Raw genomic sequence first — 18,161 nt, forward strand, 5'->3', positions numbered from 1 at the left:
GGGCTAAGGGTCCCGGACTGGGTGGGGGTCCTGTACTGGCTGGGGGGGGCAGGTCTGCTACTGGCTGGAGCGCTCCAATCTGGAGCTACTGGCTGGGAGGGCTGGTACTGGTTTGGGTGGTCTGGTGCTTATGAGGGGTCCGGTACTGGTGAGGGGTGTCCCATACCGGCTGGGGGGGCTGGTACTGGTGGGTGGGGGTCTCATACTGATGGGGGGGGGTCCGATACTGGTGGGGGGTCCTGTACTGTTTGGGGAGGGGTCTGGTACTGGCTGGGAGGCCCAGTACCGGTGGGTGGGGGTCCTGTACAGGCTGGGGGGGCCAGTACTGGCTTGTCCACTCCAGCCCCAGCTGGGGGGCTGGGTACTGGTGGGGGCTCCAGTCCCAGCTGGGGAGCCCGGTAGGGGCTCAGGTACCGGTCGGGACATGGTACCGGGGGCGGGGGGGGGCTCCGGTACCAGGGTGGGGGAGCGTGGGTGGTACCGGCTGGTGGGTCCCGGTACCGGCCGGGGGCTCCGGTGCTGCAATGCCGCGGGGGTGCCAGCGGCGCTGCGGCAGCCGGGGCGGGGGGGCCCGGGCGGGGCGGGGCGGCCCCGGGGCGGGCGCTGCCGGTGCCGCTGCCGGCGCCGGTGCCGGTGGCGGCGGGCGGGGGGGGGGCGGCGGGCCCGGTGCCGTGCGCGCGTGCAGGGGGCGGGGGCGGCGCTCCCGGCCCGGCGGCCGCTCCCTGCCCGGCCCGGGGCGGAGGGACGGGCGGGACGGGCAGGACGGTCCCCGGCTCGGCGGGCCCGGCGCGGCCGCGCTCGGATTATGAGGGAGCCATGAGCCCGCTGCGGGGCTGGCTGCTCGCCGCGCTCCTCTCGCTCACCCCGCGGGCAGGTAGGTCCCGCTCCCGGCATCGCTCCGCTCCCGGCATCGCTCCGCTCCCGGCCCCGCTCCCGCTCCCGGCCCCGGTCCCGGCCCCGCCGCCGCCGCTGCGGCTTTTTCGCTGCATCGACACATTTTTCCGCAGCGCCGCCCCGCAGCGCCCCGGGAGGGGCCGGGCCCGCGCCCCCCGCAGCCGCCCGGCCCCGCACCTGCCGCCCCGCTGCCCCCGCGCCCCGCCGGGGGGGGGCCCGCACCCCCACCCCTGGCCCCCGGGTGTCCCCGCGGGAGGTGTCCCCATGCCGGCACCCCGTGTCCTCTCGGGAGGCGTCCCCATGCCGGCACCCCTGTCCCCTGGGTGTCCCCTTCAGAGGTGTCCCCACAGCAGCCTCTCATGTCCCCTCTGGGATGTGTCCCCATATCGGCTCCCCTGTCCCCTGGGTGTCCCCCCAGGAGATGTCCCTTTAGCGGCCCTACATGTCCCCTTGGGATGTGTCCCCATAGCGGCAATCTGGTGTCCCCTGGGTGTCCTCTCCAGAGGTGTCCCCACACCAGCCCTCCTGTCCCCTCGGTGTCCCTTCTGGGGGGGTGTCCCCATAGAGGCCCTCCATGTCCCTTCAGGAGGTGTCCCCCTACCAGCCCTCCATGTCCCCTGGGTGTCCCCTCCAGGAGGTGTCCCCAACAGCAGCCCTCCCTCTCCCATTGGGATGTGTCCCCATACCAGCCCCCCATGTCCCCTGGACATCCCCTCGGGAGGCGTCCCCATCCCGGCCCTCCCTGTCCCCTGGACGTCCCCTCCAGGACGTGCTGCTGTGCCCAACCCCCCTCCCCCCCGCTTCCTCCAGGTGCAATGGCGTTCCCGGGTCCCCCTACGTCCCCTGGGTGCCCCCCCACGTCCCCTGCGTGTCCCCTCCAGGACGTGCCACTGTATCTGAGGCCCCCTGAGCTTCCCCTCCCAGATGTGTCCCCGTACTGGTTCCCCACGTCCCCTGGGCACCCCCCCAGCCTGTGCTTCCTGGGTGTCCCCTCCTGGACACACCACCACACCTGGGTGTCCCCCGCTGTGCGCCCCAGCCATCCACCCTGGGACATGTCCCCATACCCACCCTCCACATCCCCTGGGCATCCCATCCGGGATACGGGTGTCCCCGTTAGGATGCAACGCCACACTTGGGTCACCACCACAGCATGTCCCTATCCCCATCCCTCCTCGTCCCCAGCCCCCCGTGTCCCCAGCCCTCCCTGGGCCGCTGCGACCGGCTCCCCTCGCCCGTAGGTCCCGCCGCGCAGGCCGGCTCGCTGCAGCGGAGGCTCCCCCGGGCCGGATGGCAGGACGGGCGGGTCGTTTCCCAAATCACCCACCCCAGCAGGTTGGTGGGGCAGAGCTCGGGAGGAGAAGTCCAGAAGCATCAGCTGGACACCAGGGTCAGGAATGAGCCTGGAGGAGGAGGAGGAGGAGGAGGAGGCGGCCCCGTAAGTGAACTGCAACCCCCCCCATCTGCTCTTTCTGGGGTCCCCGGGGGGGTGGGCAGGTCCCCAGGCAGCTGCCGTCGCCAGCCCGGCCGCACCCCGGCACATGCGTGGCCACCACATCCCGAACCGGAGCCTTCCTCCCCCAAGGGACCGTGCCGCTGCCGTCCCTCCTCCCCGGCGGGGCACCGATGTGCGCCGCGAAATCCCATTAAATCTGGGTGCCGGCGGTGCACGCGCGGGCGTGAGGAGAGATGAAATGGGAGCGGGCGGGCAGGCGGCAGGCAGCAGGCAGCAGGCAGCAGGCAGCAGGCAGCAGGCAGGGCTCCTGCGGAATGAATGGGCTCATGGCTCCGGCGCCGGGGAGGACGGATCCAGGCCACGTGGGAGCAGCCCCACGCGTCCCACCCGGTGCCGGCCCCCAAACCGCAGCCTGCTCCCCCCGCACCGGGCTCGGTGCATCCGCACCGGCCGGTGACCTTCATCCCGGGGCTGGCGGCTGGTTTGCCTGGTGTTTCGGGGAGCTGGCACACGCGTCCCATCCGGCACGGCGGGGGGGTTGGTGCTTTCAAAGAGGCAGTGGCGGCTGCGGAGGCCAGCGCGCATCGATCCCCCCCATCCTCGCCGGATAAAAGGCAAAATAATGAGCTGCAATTGCCGCAAAGGTGATTTAAACCCGGCGTTAAGTAAAAACCGCCGGACGCCGGGAAATGCCGGGGAGTGGCTGGGCCGCCACCGGCGCTGGCGGGGTTTTAGGGAGGTGTTAAGCTGGGGCATCACGGGGGGATGGAGCTGCTGCGGATCCCGGGAGGATCCGGGGTTGGGTCCCAGCGGCAGCACCGGCAAAGCCCGGGGGAGCCTCTCCTGGCCACGCTGCCTGAGCTGGTGGACGCTCTCGGCCGGGGACGTCCCCTCCCCAGGGCGCTGCAGGGTGGCAAACGAGTCCTCGTCCCCGCGTCACCGTCCTGAGCTGCGCCTGGGTCCCAGCAAGGGGACGGGGCACCCCAGGAAAGGTTTGGCTTTTCCCGGCCACCGTTTCCCCCAGTGCGAAGCCCCGGGGCTCCCGAGGGACACGCTGCCGGTGGTGGACCCTCACCCGTGCGGCGAGTTTGCCGGGTCTCAGGCGGGCGCCGCAGAGCGCAGCTCCCGCTGCCACCGGCAGGAATTAGGTCAGGAGCGACGGGCGCCGCAGGGCGGGTGAAGCGCCGGCTCGGCACTGCCGCGGCTGAGCCAGGCCTGCCGGGCAGGGGGGAGATGGTCCGGCAACCCCCACCCAAACACGGCTCCTGAGGAGGTGGGCGATGGGATGCGGGTGCCCTCCCAGCACCGTGGGAGCGATGATTTTGGGGCAAAACCCCAGCATTTTCCTTTACATTGAATTTTTGGGGGTGAAAAATAAAAGCGCACCTTTAGAGGCTGCATATTTGGGTTGGGTTTTCTTCATCATTTTAATTTTGAATTTTCTTGGGGGGGGCCGGCGCGGGGGGGTGACGGCTCCGGCTCTCTTCCAGGGGCTGCACCTGGCGCGGGTGAGCTTCGTGGTGCGCGCCTTCGGCTCGGCCTTCACCCTCGACCTCCGGCTGAACCAGTGAGTGGCCCTGGGGGTCCCGGCGGGGCGGGGGGCGCCCGCCGTGGGGCTGGGGGCACCCACTGTGGGGCTGCCGCTGCCTCCGGGCAGGAGGGAGGGGGTGGAGAAGCCGGGGGTCCCTGGGGACAGGGGTGGGTTGTGCGGAGCTGTCCCAGCGCCGGTACCGGGGCTGAGCGGGGGAGGGGGGTGTTTGGGGGGGGGAGAGGGGCCCGTGGGGTGCCAGCACCCTCCAAAGTGGGGGTCCCGCGCCGGGGTGATGCCACGTGCATGGTTGGTGGGTGGGTGCCCGATGAAGGTGCTGCCAGCAGGGCTACGGCTGCTGCCGTCTCCCTCCTCCTCCTCTTCCTCCTCTTCCTCCCCACCACCGCGGCCTCTCACCCCCCGCCTGCTCCCCGCAGCCACCTCCTCGCCTCCCACTACGTGGAGCGGCACGTCGGCGCGGGCAGCAACAGCAGCCACAGCACGGTAAGCTGCGTGCCGCGCCGTGCCGTGCTGTACCACGCCGTGCCGTGCTGTGCCACGTGGTGCCACGCCGTGCCATGCTGTGCCGTGCCGTGCCACATTGTGCCGTGCCATGCTGTGCCGTGCCGTGCCACATTGTGCCGTGCCACACCGCGCCGTGCTGTGCCATGGTGTGCCGTACCATGCTGTGCTGTGCTGCGCCACATTGTGCCGTGCCATGCTGTGCCGTGCCACATTGTGCCGTGCCGTACCATGCTGTGCCATGCCGCGCCACATTGTGCCGTGCCATGCTGTGCCGTGCTGTGCCATGCCGTGCTGTGCCAGCTCTGGGGTCGTGGTGGCAGATTGCTAAATCCAGGAGAAGTCCAGGAGTGGCCACCGGCAGTTCGGTATCTCCACCCGGGTGGTCTCGGGGTGCCCCCTCGCCCCTGGGGTGCCCAGCCCCATGCATTGGGGTGCTGCGCCCATGGGTGATGGGGGGGCATCTACCTCCCGTGGGGTCTGGCTTGTTGGGTGATCCCTGGGTGCTTTGGCACACGCCGCGCGCTGCCAGCCTTGTGGTGGGTGCCCACCCGGGTGCCGTGGGCGCCAGGCGCACCCCAAGGGTGACAGGCGAACCCCAGAGCCACCAGCCCGGGGTGCGGGCTCCTGGGGATGCCGGCCAGGAGGGCACTGCCTGCGCAGCAGCGGGCAGGATGGGACCGGGGCAGGGTCCGGCCGGCTCAGCCGCCTCTCCCCGCTCCGGCAGGGCGCGGGGGAGCACTGCTACTACCAGGGCCGGATCCGGGGGCAGCCCCGCTCCTTCGTGGCTCTCTCCAGCTGCCAGGGCCTGCGGTGAGTACCCCCCACCGCCGGGCGGGCTGAAAGGGGGGGGGTCAGGGGGGGCTGCACCCCCTGCACCCTGTCACCCCCCGTCTCTTTTGGCAGCGGGGTCTTCTCAGACGGCCAAGCCACCTACCTGATCGAGCCCCAGGCGGGCGCCGAGCACGGGCAGGTGAGTGGCGGCACGGGGACCCACCATGTGCCTGCCTCAGTTTCCCCACTGCAGCCTTACAGGTCTGGCTGCGGCTCGGGGACAGCCTTGGGGACACCGGGACGTGGCGGTCCCCTCTCCACACCGTCACATCCACGTGTGGCCGTGACGCTCGTCTCCCCATGGCAGGGCCTTCGACCACACGTCGTCCAGCGCGTCCCCAGCTGCGCCCGACCGGGTGAGCCTGTGTGCGGAGCCGGCGCTCGTCCCCGAGGACCGGTGACGGTGGCCCTGGTGGCCCCGTGTCCCCTGCCCCGCCAGCTCTGTCCCTTCCCTCCAGGCTGCCTCTTCCCTGCGCTGACCCAGCGCCTCGCGGGCGGGTTACCAAAGCTGCGGCGGCGGCGGCAGGTTAGCGGGGACAATGGGGGACACCGGGCAGGGGATGGGGGACACTGGGCGAGGGACAGGGCACATGGGACAGGGGAGAAGGATGCTTGACCCCAGTTGGCCTCCGGCTGCCGCTCGCCCACGGCACAGCCCTGCCGCAGGTGCAGCCGGGCTGGTTCGCGGGTGGTGGGGCCGCGTTTGCAGGATGGTGCTCCTGCGCGGGGTCGGGGGTGCTCTGCAGCACCGGCGATGCCGCAGCCGGAGGGGGATCCGTCCCCGAGCCCACCCGGGCGGCTTCCCCCCGCTCCGTGCATCCCAAACAGCCCTCGGGGTTCATGGGCAGCCACAAAAGGGGTGAAAAAGCCCCTTCGCTGGGGCTCGGCGGGCGGATCCTGCCGGAGCCGGCTCAGCCGTGGGCCCCCGCCGGCAGGTACGCCGAGCCCAGCACACGGTTCACAGCGAGACCAAGTACATCGAGCTGGCGGTGGTGAACGACCACCAGCTGGTAAGCGGGGGGGGGGTCCCGGGGCCAGCGGGGTGGGGGGTTGGCGTGGGGTGGGGGGGTTGGAGTGGCCCCCCCTGGCCCAACCTGGCCCCTGGTGTCCCCCCCCCGCCTCCCCAGTTCCTGCAGCTCCGCAAGTCCGTGGTTCTCACCAGCAACTTCGCCAAGTCCGTGGTCAACCTGGCCGACATGGTGAGAGGGCTTGTCCCTGGTGGGTTTGTCCCTGGTGGGTTTGTCCCTGATGGGTTTGTCCCTGGTGGGTTTGTCCCTAGTGGGTTTGTCTCTGGTGGGCTTGTCCCTGGTGGGTTTGTCTCTGGTGGGTTTGTCCCTGGTGGGCTTGTCCCTGGTGGGTTTGTCTCTGGTGGGTTTGTCCCTGGTGGGTTTGTCTCTGGTGGGTTTGTCCCTGGTGGGCTTGTCCCTGGTGGGTTTGACCCTGGTGGGTTTGTCTGTCTCTGGTGGGTTTGTCCCTGGTGGGCTTGTCCCTGGTGGGTTTGTCTCTGGTGGGTTTGTCCCTGGTGGGTTTGTCTCTGGTGGGTTTGTCCCTGGTGGGCTTGTCCCTGGTGGGTTTGTCTCTGGTGGGTTTGTCCCTGGTGGGTTTGTCTCTGGTGGGTTTGTCCCTGGTGGGCTTGTCCCTGGTGGGTTTGTCCCTGGTGGGTTTGTCCCTGCGGGGGTTTGGTCCCCAGCACCTCGTGGGTTTGTCTCGGGGCGGGGGGGGGTTCATTCCCAGGGGGTTGGTCCCCAGTGGGCTTGTCCCTGGGAGGGGGTTTGTCCCTGGGGGAGGTTGTCCCCAGGGAGTTTGTCCCCAGCACCTGGTGGGTTTGTTCCGGGGGGATTGTCCTCCAGAGGTTTGTCCCCAGAGGGTTTGTCCTTGAGGGGACTGTCCCCAGCAGCTGGGGGGTTGTCCCCAGGGGGTTTGTCCCTGGCACCTGCTGGGTTTGTCCCTGGGGGGGCTTGTCCCCGGTTCCTGGTGGGTTTGTCCCAGGGGGGGTCTATCCCCAGGAGGTTGGTCCTCAGCACCTGGTGGGTTGGTCCCTTGAGGGTTTGTCTCCAGGGGGGTTGTCCCACTGGGGATTTTTCCCCTGGCACCTGCTGGGTTTGTCCCCGGGGGATTGTCCCTGGTGGGAGTTGTGCCCTGCTCCTGGGGGCTTTGTCCCCAGGGGGTTCATCCCTGGTGCCTGGTGGGTTTGTCCCTGGGAGGGCTGTCCCGGGTGGGATTGTCCCCAGGGGGTTGGTCCCTGGCACCCGATGGGTTTGTCTCTGGGGGGTTTGTCCCTGAGGGCAGTTTGGTCCCCAGCACCTGGTGGGTTTGTCCTGGGGTGGGGGTTTGTCCCCGGCACCATCCCCTCGCCCCCGCAGATCTACAAGGAGCAGCTCAACACCCGCATCGTGCTGGTGGCCATGGAGACGTGGGCCTCGGAGGACCGGATCCGGATGGGGGAAGACTCCCTGGAGACCCTGAACGAGTTCGTGAAGTACCGGCGCGAGGGGCTGGCGGAGCAGAGCGACACCGTCCACCTCTTCTCGTGAGCGCCGCGGCCGCGTCACCTCCCTGGGGCCAGGAGCCGCCGTCCCCCGTCCCCACCGTCCTCTTCCTCGCAGGGGTCGGACGTTTCAGAGCAGCCGCAGCGGCACTGCCTTCGTGGGGGGCATCTGCTCGCCCGCCCGCGCCGGGGGCGTCAACGAGGTGGGTGCGGCGAGACCCCCACGGGAGCGGGCTGGGGATGTGGGGGGTCCCTCCGGTGACTCCCCCGTCCCTCCCGCGCAGTACGGCAACGTGGCGGCCATGGCGGTGACGCTGGCGCAGACGCTGGGGCAGAATGTGGGCATGATGTGGAACAAGCATCGCACGGCGGCAGGTACCTGCCACCCGCCCCGGGAGCGGGATGGGGACGGGTGGGGGGACACCGCGGTGCCACCAAGCCGGCAGTGGGACAGCCGGCACCCCCAGCCCGTCTCCTCTCCTCCCAGGGGACTGCCGGTGTCCGGACTCGTGGCTGGGCTGTATCATGGAGGACACAGGGTGGGTGCCCGCTCGGGGTGGCACTGCCACCGTCCCCCACGTGCCTCGTGTCACCGCTCCCGGTGGGGGCATCGCCGAGGGTCCTGCCCCATTTTGGGTGACCAGTCGTGCCTGGCGATGCCACCCGGGCAGCACGGGGGGGGTGACAGCGTCCCCCGCCCCGCAGGTACTACCTCCCACGGAAGTTCTCCCGCTGCAGCATCGACGAGTACAACCAGTTCCTGCAGGACGGCGGCGGCAGCTGCCTCTTCAACAAACCCCTGAAGGTAACGGCCCCCCTGACCCCCCCCCCGGCCCCGGGGTGGCCGTCGCAGGGGGGGGAGCGATGCCCCGGGCGCGGCTCCGAGGGTCCCTCGGGACTCGCGGTCTCCCCCAGCCCCTGCCACGTCCAAGGTAACAGCGCCGGCGTTGAACCTGGTGTTCCCAGTGGGGGACGGAGCCGGACCCTCAGGCTTGATGGCAAGCGGCTTGGGGGTCCTGCCGTCCCCCGGGGACACGATGCCCTTTTCGGGGGGCTCATGGCAGCACCCGGCTCAGGGCCCCCCCCCCAGCATCTCTTGCTCCCTCTCCCCTCGGTCCCGGCAGCTCCTGGACCCTCCGGAGTGCGGCAACGGCTTTGTGGAGGCGGGAGAGGAGTGCGACTGCGGCTCGCTGGCGGTGAGCGGGGACTGGGGTCTGCTCGCCACGGCCGTGCCGGGGCTGCCGGCATTGCCGGGCGGCTGACGTGCCGTGCCGGCCGTTGTCCCGGCAGGAGTGCGCGAAGAGCGGGGGCAACTGCTGCAAGAAGTGCACGCTGACCCACGACGCCATGTGCAGCGACGGGCTCTGCTGCAAAGGCTGCAAGGTGCGGGGTCGGGGCCGGGGGGGGGCTGGGTCCTTCAAGCCGACGGGGTTCCTGCGCCGCGGGCTCCTGACACGGCGGCTTCATCCCCCGGGTGCAGTACGAGCCGCGCGGCGTGTCCTGCCGGGAGGCCGTGAACGAGTGCGACATCCCCGAGAGCTGCACCGGCGACTCCAGCCAGGTGAGCCGGGCTGGGGGGGACACGGGGGGGACGCATTGCGGGGCCACGTGGTGTCACCCGTTCTCTTCTCCGTGTCCTCCCAGTGTCCCCCCAACCTCCACAAGCTGGACGGCTACTTCTGCGAAAACGAGCAGGTGAGTCCAGCCCGGCGTGGCGGGACACGGCCGTGGGGCTCGGGCACGTCCCGTGGGGCTCAGGCACGTCCCGTGGGGCTCCGGCACGTCCCGTGGGGCTCCGGCACGTCCCTGGGGGCTCCGGCACGTCGCCATGGGCTCTGGCACATCCCAGGGGGCTCAAGCATGTCCCCACGGGCTCAGGCACATCCCCGTGGAGCTCGGGCACATCCCGTGGGGTTGGACACATCCCCTGGGCTCCAGCACGTCCCCGGGGGCTCCAGCAGCCCGGTGCCTGGGCTTGCCAACAGCCGCAGCCACGGCCGAGCCGCGCACGCGTGCACGGGTGGGGGATTTGGGGTGAGCTGGCTCACCCGGGGTCCCCGAGCCCTCCTGTCCGTGCGCTGCTTCCTCGTGCGCACGCGCCCGCAGCGATGGGCCGTGCAGGCCTCCCTTGTCCACGCGCATCTGCAGCCGTGGAAACCTTCCACGTGCGCGGGGCCCCGTGCCCCGAACGCCGTCCCGTGGCTGCGGCTCCCCGGACCACGCGAAGCCGCCCCCTGCCCATGCAGCCGGGGCGGTGGTCCCGGGGTCGAGCACATGATGGTCCCGGGGCCATCAACCACCTTCCATGGCCACGCACACGCGCGTGCAAGCCCCTCCCCATCCCCCGTGACCCCTCTCCCTGCGCCCCAGGGACGATGCTACGGCGGGCGCTGCAAAACCAGAGACCGGCAGTGCAACGCGCTGTGGGGCCGGGGTAAGTGCCGGCCCCGGGGTGGCTTTGCCGGGGGGGGGGACAGGGGGTGACAAGAGGGTGACACCCATTTTCTCCCAGGCTCGGCCGAGCGCTTCTGCTACGAGAAGCTCAACGTGGAGGGGACCGAGAGGGGCAACTGCGGGCGCGAGGGTCTGGGCTGGCTGCAGTGCAACAAGCAGTGAGTGAGCTCCGTCCCCCGTGTCCCCTGCTGGGTGCCACCCGCCCACCCCGGTGATGCCACCGGTGCCTTGCAGGGACGTCCTCTGCGGCTTCCTCCTCTGCGCCAACATCTCGGGCGCACCCCGGCTGGGCGAGCTCAGCGGTGAGATCGCCACCACCACCTTCTTCCACCAAAACCGCTATGTGGACTGCAGGTGGGTGCCACCGCCATGAGGACAGGGACGTCCCCGGGTGTCCTGGTGTCACCCGCTCTTGCCGTCCTGGCGCAGGGGAGGCCACGTGCAGCTGGTGGACGGCTCGGACCTGAGCTACGTGGAGGACGGGACGCCCTGCGGCCCCGGCATGCTGTGTCTCGACCACAAATGCCTTCCAGCCACCGCCTTTAACTTCAGCTCCTGCCCCGGCAGCTGGGACGGGAAGATCTGCTTCGACCACGGGGTGAGGGACACTGGGGGGACAAGGGGGACTCGGGGAGGGTCACGGCAGAGGCGGGTGACGCCGTCCCCTGGCAGGTTTGCAGCAACGAGGGCAAGTGCATCTGCCGGGCCGAGTGGACGGGGAAGGACTGCAGCGTCTACGACCCCATCCCCGAGCCGAAGCCGACGGGGGAGACGGAGCGATACAAGGGTCCGTGCGCCCCGCGGCAGGGGTGGGGCTCCCCGTGTCCCTGCTGTCCCCGGTTCCCACAGGCTGGGGGGTCCTGCTTTGTCCCCAGCCACCCCCCGGGGGTCCAGTGTCACCATCCCCCCTCCCAGTGCCATGGCTCAGCTGGGCACAGCTGGGTCTTGTCCCCCTTCCAGGTCCCCACAGCGCTGGGGCGGCCCTGGGGCTATGTCCCCCCCCACTGACATGTGTCCCTGTCCCCTTCCCGCTGTCCCCTCTGTCACAGGTCCCAGTGGCACCAATATCATTATCGGCTCCATTGCGGGGGCCGTGCTGGTGGCTGCCATCGTCTTAGGGGGGACAGGCTGGGGATTTAAGTAAGCAGCCGCCGCATGGCTTGTCCCCTCTGCTGCCGGCACTGTCACCAGCCATGTCCCCGCCGTGCACCATCACCCTGCCAGGCCCCTGCCCTCCTGGGGACACCCCGGGTACCCCTGGGTGGGAGCACCACCAGTCCCCCCCAGCTGGGCATCACCTGTAGTGTGGTCCCCTGGGAGCTGGGGATGCCTGGTCCCCTTGTCCCTGCCTGGTCCCCTGGTCCTGCCTGCCTGTGTCCTTGGGGGTTCACTGTCACCCTGACCCCTTGCTTGGTCCTGGCTGTGTCTATCCCCAAGCATGGGGTGCCGGGGGGGGGGGGTGGAGGGGGGGCTTCATCGGTGGCCCCCATATGTGTGTGTTCTGCTTGGCACTGGGACATGTCTGCTGCCTGTGGGACCAGTGACACTTGGGGGGGGTGACACTGTGGGGGACAGTGGGGACACGAGGGTGGCACTAACGCTCCTCTCCTCTCCCCCTGCCGCCCCCCCCAAGGAACATCCGCCGAGGAAGGTACGACCCGGCGCAGCAGGGAGTGTAACCGCCCCCCCCATCGTCTCCTCCTCGTCACCATCACTGTCACCGTCACGGTCCGGCAGCCTGACGGCGTGGGAGCCCCCCCGGGCCGGGCCCGTCTGTCCATGTTGCTGTGTGTCCGGCCGTGCTGTCTCCATCTCTGTGCCCCCCACAGCTGAAAAGAGATGGCGGTTGGGGGGGGGCCTGGCAGCGGCCCCCCTGGTGCTGGCTCTTTTCAGCTCAGTGTCCCCCCCCATGTGTCGTCCCCCCCCCGTGTCACAGCCCCACACTAAACACACCCCACTTCTGTGTTGCAGGTCCGGGGGGGCCTGAGCAGGCCATTCTGCCCCACGCCCCCCCCCAGCGCCTCATTAACAGCAATTAAACGGGGCGCCGCTGCTGAGAGTCCAAGGAGGAGAGAGGGGGGGCACCCGGGACCCCCCCCCGACCCCCACCGTGCCACCACGAATGTACGGGCCCCCCCCAGCCCCCACCCCAGGGCTGGCGGCACTCCCGGCACTGGGATGAATGTACCTGCGGGGGCGAGCGGGGACCCCCCCCCCTCCAGCCCCACATCCCCCTCTCTGCCCCCCCCATCAACATCTTCCAGCTTTGGGGCCTGGATCCCCCGAACAGCAGGCCAGTATACCCCAGTACCAGGCCAGTATACCCCAGTACCAGGCCAGCACCCCCCAGCGCAGGACCTGGGAGTCGTGTCCCCCTCACCCCAGATGCCAGCTCTAGGGTGGGGTCCCTGGGGGCTGGGTCTGCACCCCCAGGTGTGCCCCCCCCCCCAAAAGCAGCTCAGCAGCCCCCAATGTGGAGCAAGTCCCCCCAAACTCCTCTCCTCCACCCCAAAATGTCATGGCTACACCTGCCTGGCTATGGGATCCCAGTGTCCCCAGCGGTGGGGACTGGCACCCCGGGGTGTCAGGCTCTCCCTCTAGGGCAGAAGCTGCCCCCCCCCCACCTTCCCCAGCTCAGGCAGGTGAACCCCAAACTGGTGGCACTGGGGCTGGTGGGGCGGGCAGGTGACAGCAGGGTCCACCTCGGAGGGGCTGGGGTGCTTGGTGGGTGGCACGTGTCACCCCAGCCCCGCGGCAGGCGGGTGGGATGTGTCACCCCCCTGGCACGTGTCACCCTGCATGGGGTGGCTCTGTAAGGCCACCCAACCCACAGCACCATGGAGCACTGGAGGCCCACGCTGGCTCCTTCCACCACTGGTGACACTCAGCATCGGGGGGGACACCCCTGGTGACACTCGGGGGGGGGGGGGATATGGGGACACCCTGGTGACACACAGTGGGGGGGACAACCCCCACGCCCACGGCAGGGTGGGGACGTCCCCTCCATCTCCTCCCTTGCCTAGTGTCCCTGCCTGCCACCGGGCCCCTGTGCCATGGAGGCAGTTGGTGACCAATAGTGTCCCCAAGCCCAGCCAGCGCCGAGGCGTGCGGTGGCCCCCAGCACAGTGTGACAGCCCATGGGTGCCTTGGCTGCGGTGGCACAAGACAGAGGACAGGGCACCGCTGTGCCAGGGTGTTGGGAGGTGACAACAGGACAGGAGGTGGCTGGACGTCCCCAGGCTTGGCTTCAGCGGTGGCTCCTCGTGTGACGTATCAGCCAGGTGCCCCATGGGGATGGGCTGGGGGACGTGGGTCCTGGGGCCACCATGGGCACGGGGGGGTCTGGACCAAACCCCCCATCTCTATCACTGTCACCACAATGTCCCCAGGGCTGTTCACAGCCGCAGTGCCAGGGTGAGCCCCGCAGCAAGGGGACACTCCTGTTTCAGAACAAGAAGCCACCATTGTCACTGGGTTTGGGGACATTAATATATACATATATAAATATTGGGGTTTTTTCTTAATGATTTTAACGCTGTAAGGTCAAGCGGTGCCACCGGTGCCGCCACAGACACGCCAGGGAGGGCCGGCAGCCGGGACGGGGGGTGCACCCAGTGCTTCCAGAGCCAAGAGAGCAAAACACCCCCCCAGGCCCCCCCAGCAGGCTGAGCCGATGGGCCCCGTCCCGGCACGCGGCAGGGGACAAGCACACCGGGGCGGTGGCAAACCCCCGCCCCGCCAACTCACCGCCAGCCGCACCGCCATCCCGCACCGCCTCGCTCCGCGCTACCGCCCGCAGCCGGGACGGGGCCCCGGGTCGTGGGGTGGGGGCTTCGCCGCCCTCCTCGAACGCCTGCGCCTCGTCTCGCGCTCCTGCTTTGCACGCGCTGGGGAGCCGCCGTCGCCGCTGCCGGAGCTGCCGTTGCCGGAGCTGCCGCGTGCTCCTCGCTCGGCCCCGGCTCTGGCCCCCGGGAAGCCTCCTGCAATGTCGCAGAATTTATTTACAATAAAGATTTGGAAAATGATGGGTGTTCTGCTTTTCACCAGCACCGGGTGGGTGGGAAGTACGGTGCTGGGGAGGCACGAGCCTCCCCAAATTTCATCTGTGAGGGTGGTCTGGTCCCTGGTCCCCTCCACCTCGTCCCACCGACGTCCTCTCCATGTCCCACGCTCCACCCTGGCCCGTCCCCAAGGGTTGGGACTCGTGTCTCAGTCGGGTGTCCCTTCGCACAGAGATGATGGCACACGGTGCGTTTTGCCCGGCTGGGGACCCTGCCCCACCGTGGGGACATGTGGCTGCTCCCCGTCCCACCGCAGAGATGCTCAGTCCTGCGCCTGTCCCAGCGCGAGGACACGGCTCCATCCCTGTCCCACCACGTGCACCAGTGGCTGTCGCAGCATGGGGACTGGTCCTTCGCACGTCTCTGGGACGCAAGTGCTGTTCACTGTCCCATTGCAGGGACACACGGGCAGGTTCCTGTCCCCTCCCAGGGACACCCTCAGTGCAGGGTCCTGCCTGGCTCTGCAGCGAGGTGAGCAAAACCAGGCAGACGGGGACTCGGGGATGGGTCCCCAACACCCAGAGGGACCCACAGGGATGAAGAATTCTCCCCACGGGACCAGCCCGGGTGATGCTCACCTAGAGCTGGTGTGACAAAGCTCAGCACAGTCGGACTGACCGGCACAGCCGGACTGTTTGGCACAACGGGAGGCCTGGGCACAGCCGGACTGCTCGGCACAGCCGGACTGTTTGGCACAACGGGAGGCCTGGGCACAGTCGGACTGACCGGCACAGCCGGACTGTTTGGCACAACGGGAGGCCTGGGCACAGCCGGACTGCTCGGCACAGCCGGACTCCTGCTCGGCACATCGGCCACGAGAGGGCTCCCCCAGTCCAGTCCATGCACGCCTGGACTGGACGGTGCAGGAGATGCTCTGACGTCCCCGAGATGCTCCAAGGCCACACGTGCCCCTGCAGCCCCCAGCCCCGAGGACGGAGCCCGAGGACAAAGGCACAGGCTGGGGAGGGGGCTGCAGCACATCCCCCCAGTTCGAGGTCCTTTGATGGTAAAATCAGTGGCAGATGGGGGACACACGACGTGAGCGTTGCTGCCAGTCCGCCAGCGTCCCCCTGCCCGTGGTGGGTCACTTCCCTGGGGAACCCCCTTCTCTGCCAGCCAGGGACAACGGGCGGGATGCAGGACGATGCATGCTGCAACAACCACCCCGGAGGGGGCCCAGCCCCCAACCGGTGGGGCTGGAGGTGCCCCTCACCCTGCAGAACCCCAGAGGGACCTGCTCTGGTGTCCCCCTACACGGCGTGGTATGAAAACACACACGGATTCAGCACCTTGCACCAAGCACCGGGGCCCACGCACACGATCCGGGGTGCCGGGATGGGCGAGGACATGCGCTGCCGGCTCTGCCCCACTTGCGGTGCTGGGGGGTGCCCGGGAGCACCTCAGGGCGCTGCCTCCCTCGAAGGGAGACCCAGCCCCAGGCAGGGGCCTCTCTCCTGGTTTCGGAAGGGTCAAGGCCATCTTATTAAAGCAATCACCGTCATCCGCTCGCTCTGTCCCCCGCAGCTGTGGCCTCGCAGGAGGCGGCGCAGGGTGGGGAAGATGCTGGAGGAGCCCCCGGCCGTGGCAGGGAGCGTGGGGTGAGCACCCGGCTGAGCCGGGGGGGTCTGCGCCAGGAGCCGCCTCCATCCTCGCTGCCTCCTCAGCCGCAGCGTCCTCCTCTGCCTGGGCAAGGCTTGGAGCAAAAAGCACCGTTCCTCCCCGCGACGCCGTGAGCCCGTCGCAGCGGGGGCATCTTTATACCCCTTCAGGATTTTAGCTGCAGATTTGCTACCAGCCACGACTGAGATGCATCTCGGCAAGGAGCTATTTTGGGCTGGTGTCTAGATACCAGCGCGATGAGTGAGCCAGAAATATTCCAGATGCACAGACTGTTTCTGAATCTTGAGTTATTCAGGGCCTTCAGGGTCAGGAGGGCAAAAAATACGACTTAAAGTTGGCCCAGCTCCGGTCCGCAGCCCCGCAGGGCCATGCAGCACCTACGCTGCTCGCTTAGGGCAGAGTCCTGCTCACCAGCACCGCGGGGCTCACGAGGACGCCGCAGGGGAGTTGGACGTGCCCAGGCCAACTCCCCAGGACCACAGAAACTACGAGAGGCAGCAGCAGGGTCCAGCGCCCAGAGGCCGCTTCTCTCCATCACAAACTTCACCAGCTCCTTTTTAGCTTCCTCCATCGCATCACCCAGCTCCTCTGCCTTGAAGGAGCTGCCCCGAAACGCAGAGCACGGGCTGGCTGGATGCCGCAGCGTTCCTGCTTGTCCTCAAAGCTCCTCCTACTCCCAACTCACCAGTTTTACGTTAGACACCATCCTCAGCTCCGATCCACGCTCCTCATGCCAGATTTTAACGGCACTTGCTAAAGGTTTACCGCATCACCCAAGCGAGAAGCCACAGTCTCCCATTTCCGTGCCGGGTGCCGAGATGCTCCTCTGATGAAGGCTGCCAGGTCGGCATTGGCTTTTGGCTTCCTCCGAGGTCACTTGCAGAGCTCTCTCCCTAATCCCGGTGCGATTACATCCCCCCGGAACGCAACACATCTGAAAGGACCCGCGGGGAGCAACGGCTCGGGCAGGCCTGGGGGATGCGTCTGAGCAGCTGTCGCTTACAGGGATAAAATCAAAGACTTATTTGCCCCTTTTCACCGAAAACAGCAACGAGCCTCTAAGGGTGAATCCTGCCAATCTCAAAAGCCTGCGATGGGCAAAAAATAAAAAAAATTATTAGTAAAACCAAAGAAATAAGAAACCAACTTTTCCACAGCCGCCTCTGCGTCTGTGCCATTACATAAGGGGAAACCCTTGAACCTAAAGCATCTCCGCTCCTTTGGTTGCCGAAGCCCATGATTGACCATCCAGCTGCGATTTTTCACCGATAATCTAACGAGGCAGACTTTGCTTTTAGGGTGCGCACAGGGTAGAAAATCCTCAAGGACTCCTCAGGAATGGTCGCCGCAGCACGGGGGGCCTACACATGAGCGGCAGCTTGCGTGAGCCGGGGGAGGTTACGATTTTTCGGCTCTCATGCTCCTAAGAAAGCTGAGATGTTTTGGTCAGTTTTTGAGAGCAGAGGGAGACGTCAGGTGGTCAGAAGGCAACGCTGTCGTGTGAAGTCAAATGGGGAAATGTCGTCCTGAAGGGAATTTTATTTGGGGGATAAATCGCAGGGAAGAGAAAGTAACTCCCCAAATACTGGCTTTGCAACACAGCTAAAAAACACACATCCTCATTTTCCACGCAAATAAACAAAGAACCTGAACTGAAATCCAACCACAAACCAGGACGCGTGTTGTCCAGCTGGGAAACCCTCCGAAGGCTGACACAACCGCACGGCACAGAAGCTGTCCGTCTGTCCCTTCCCTGTTTGAAGCACTCCGGTCATGCACCCACACCCTCGAGGAACAGGCGCTTTCTACGCCAGTGACGATGCTGGAAGACAACGTGACTTCTTTTGGCTGTGTCACCCCCAGTTCCTGGTGGGAAACTATGGTCTGGAGAGGGAGAGAGAAGAGGAGAGGGGACGGGAAGGGTAGAGCCCATTCTGGCTCTCCCCCAAAGTCCCCCAGCATGGCCTGGGATGGAGCAGGACCACAGCAAGTCCTTGCTGTGCCGCTCTGGGTCGAGGCTGCGTTGCTCTTATTTGATACACGGAGATTTTGGGGAAATTCACCTTTTTGTCACCATGGAGAAATTCTGCAGGCAAACACCTGATAAATGCTCAAAAGGAGCATGCACACTTCACGTAAAAGCAAATCCCAGCTCTGCCTCGCTCGCTATGGGAATTTTGCTATTTAGGCTCCAGCTGGAAACAAAACACAAATCAGTGCACAGAAAAGAGGCAGTTCAGGGGAAAGTGGCAAGCGTCTCCGAGCAGCCTCGGCTCCGCACGTCTTACACAACGCTGTCAGTCC

At 67.5% G+C, this 18,161-nt stretch overlaps 1 protein-coding gene across 1 annotated transcript; it reads left to right on the top strand.

Moving 5' to 3' along the window:
- The first annotated feature begins 816 nt into the window (after positions 1 to 816).
- On the top strand, positions 817 to 11,334 carry ADAM11 (ADAM metallopeptidase domain 11). The gene is made up of 25 exons (XM_075171141.1): positions 817 to 874; positions 2,136 to 2,332; positions 3,841 to 3,917; positions 4,316 to 4,382; positions 5,128 to 5,213; positions 5,307 to 5,373; positions 5,542 to 5,590; positions 5,693 to 5,760; positions 6,170 to 6,244; positions 6,362 to 6,433; positions 7,598 to 7,764; positions 7,841 to 7,925; positions 8,007 to 8,097; positions 8,210 to 8,261; positions 8,428 to 8,527; positions 8,847 to 8,918; positions 9,013 to 9,105; positions 9,203 to 9,283; positions 9,367 to 9,417; positions 10,093 to 10,156; positions 10,235 to 10,334; positions 10,411 to 10,530; positions 10,606 to 10,774; positions 10,849 to 10,963; positions 11,226 to 11,334. Exons 1-25 carry the CDS (start codon positions 817 to 819, stop codon positions 11,318 to 11,320), a joined length of 2,271 nt encoding a protein of 756 aa, XP_075027242.1. The 3' UTR covers positions 11,321 to 11,334.
- Positions 11,335 to 18,161: the final 6,827 nt, after the last annotated feature.

Source organism: Calonectris borealis, chromosome 22 (genome assembly GCF_964195595.1).
Source record: "Calonectris borealis chromosome 22, bCalBor7.hap1.2, whole genome shotgun sequence".
NCBI classification, from domain to species: Eukaryota; Metazoa; Chordata; class Aves; order Procellariiformes; family Procellariidae; genus Calonectris; species Calonectris borealis.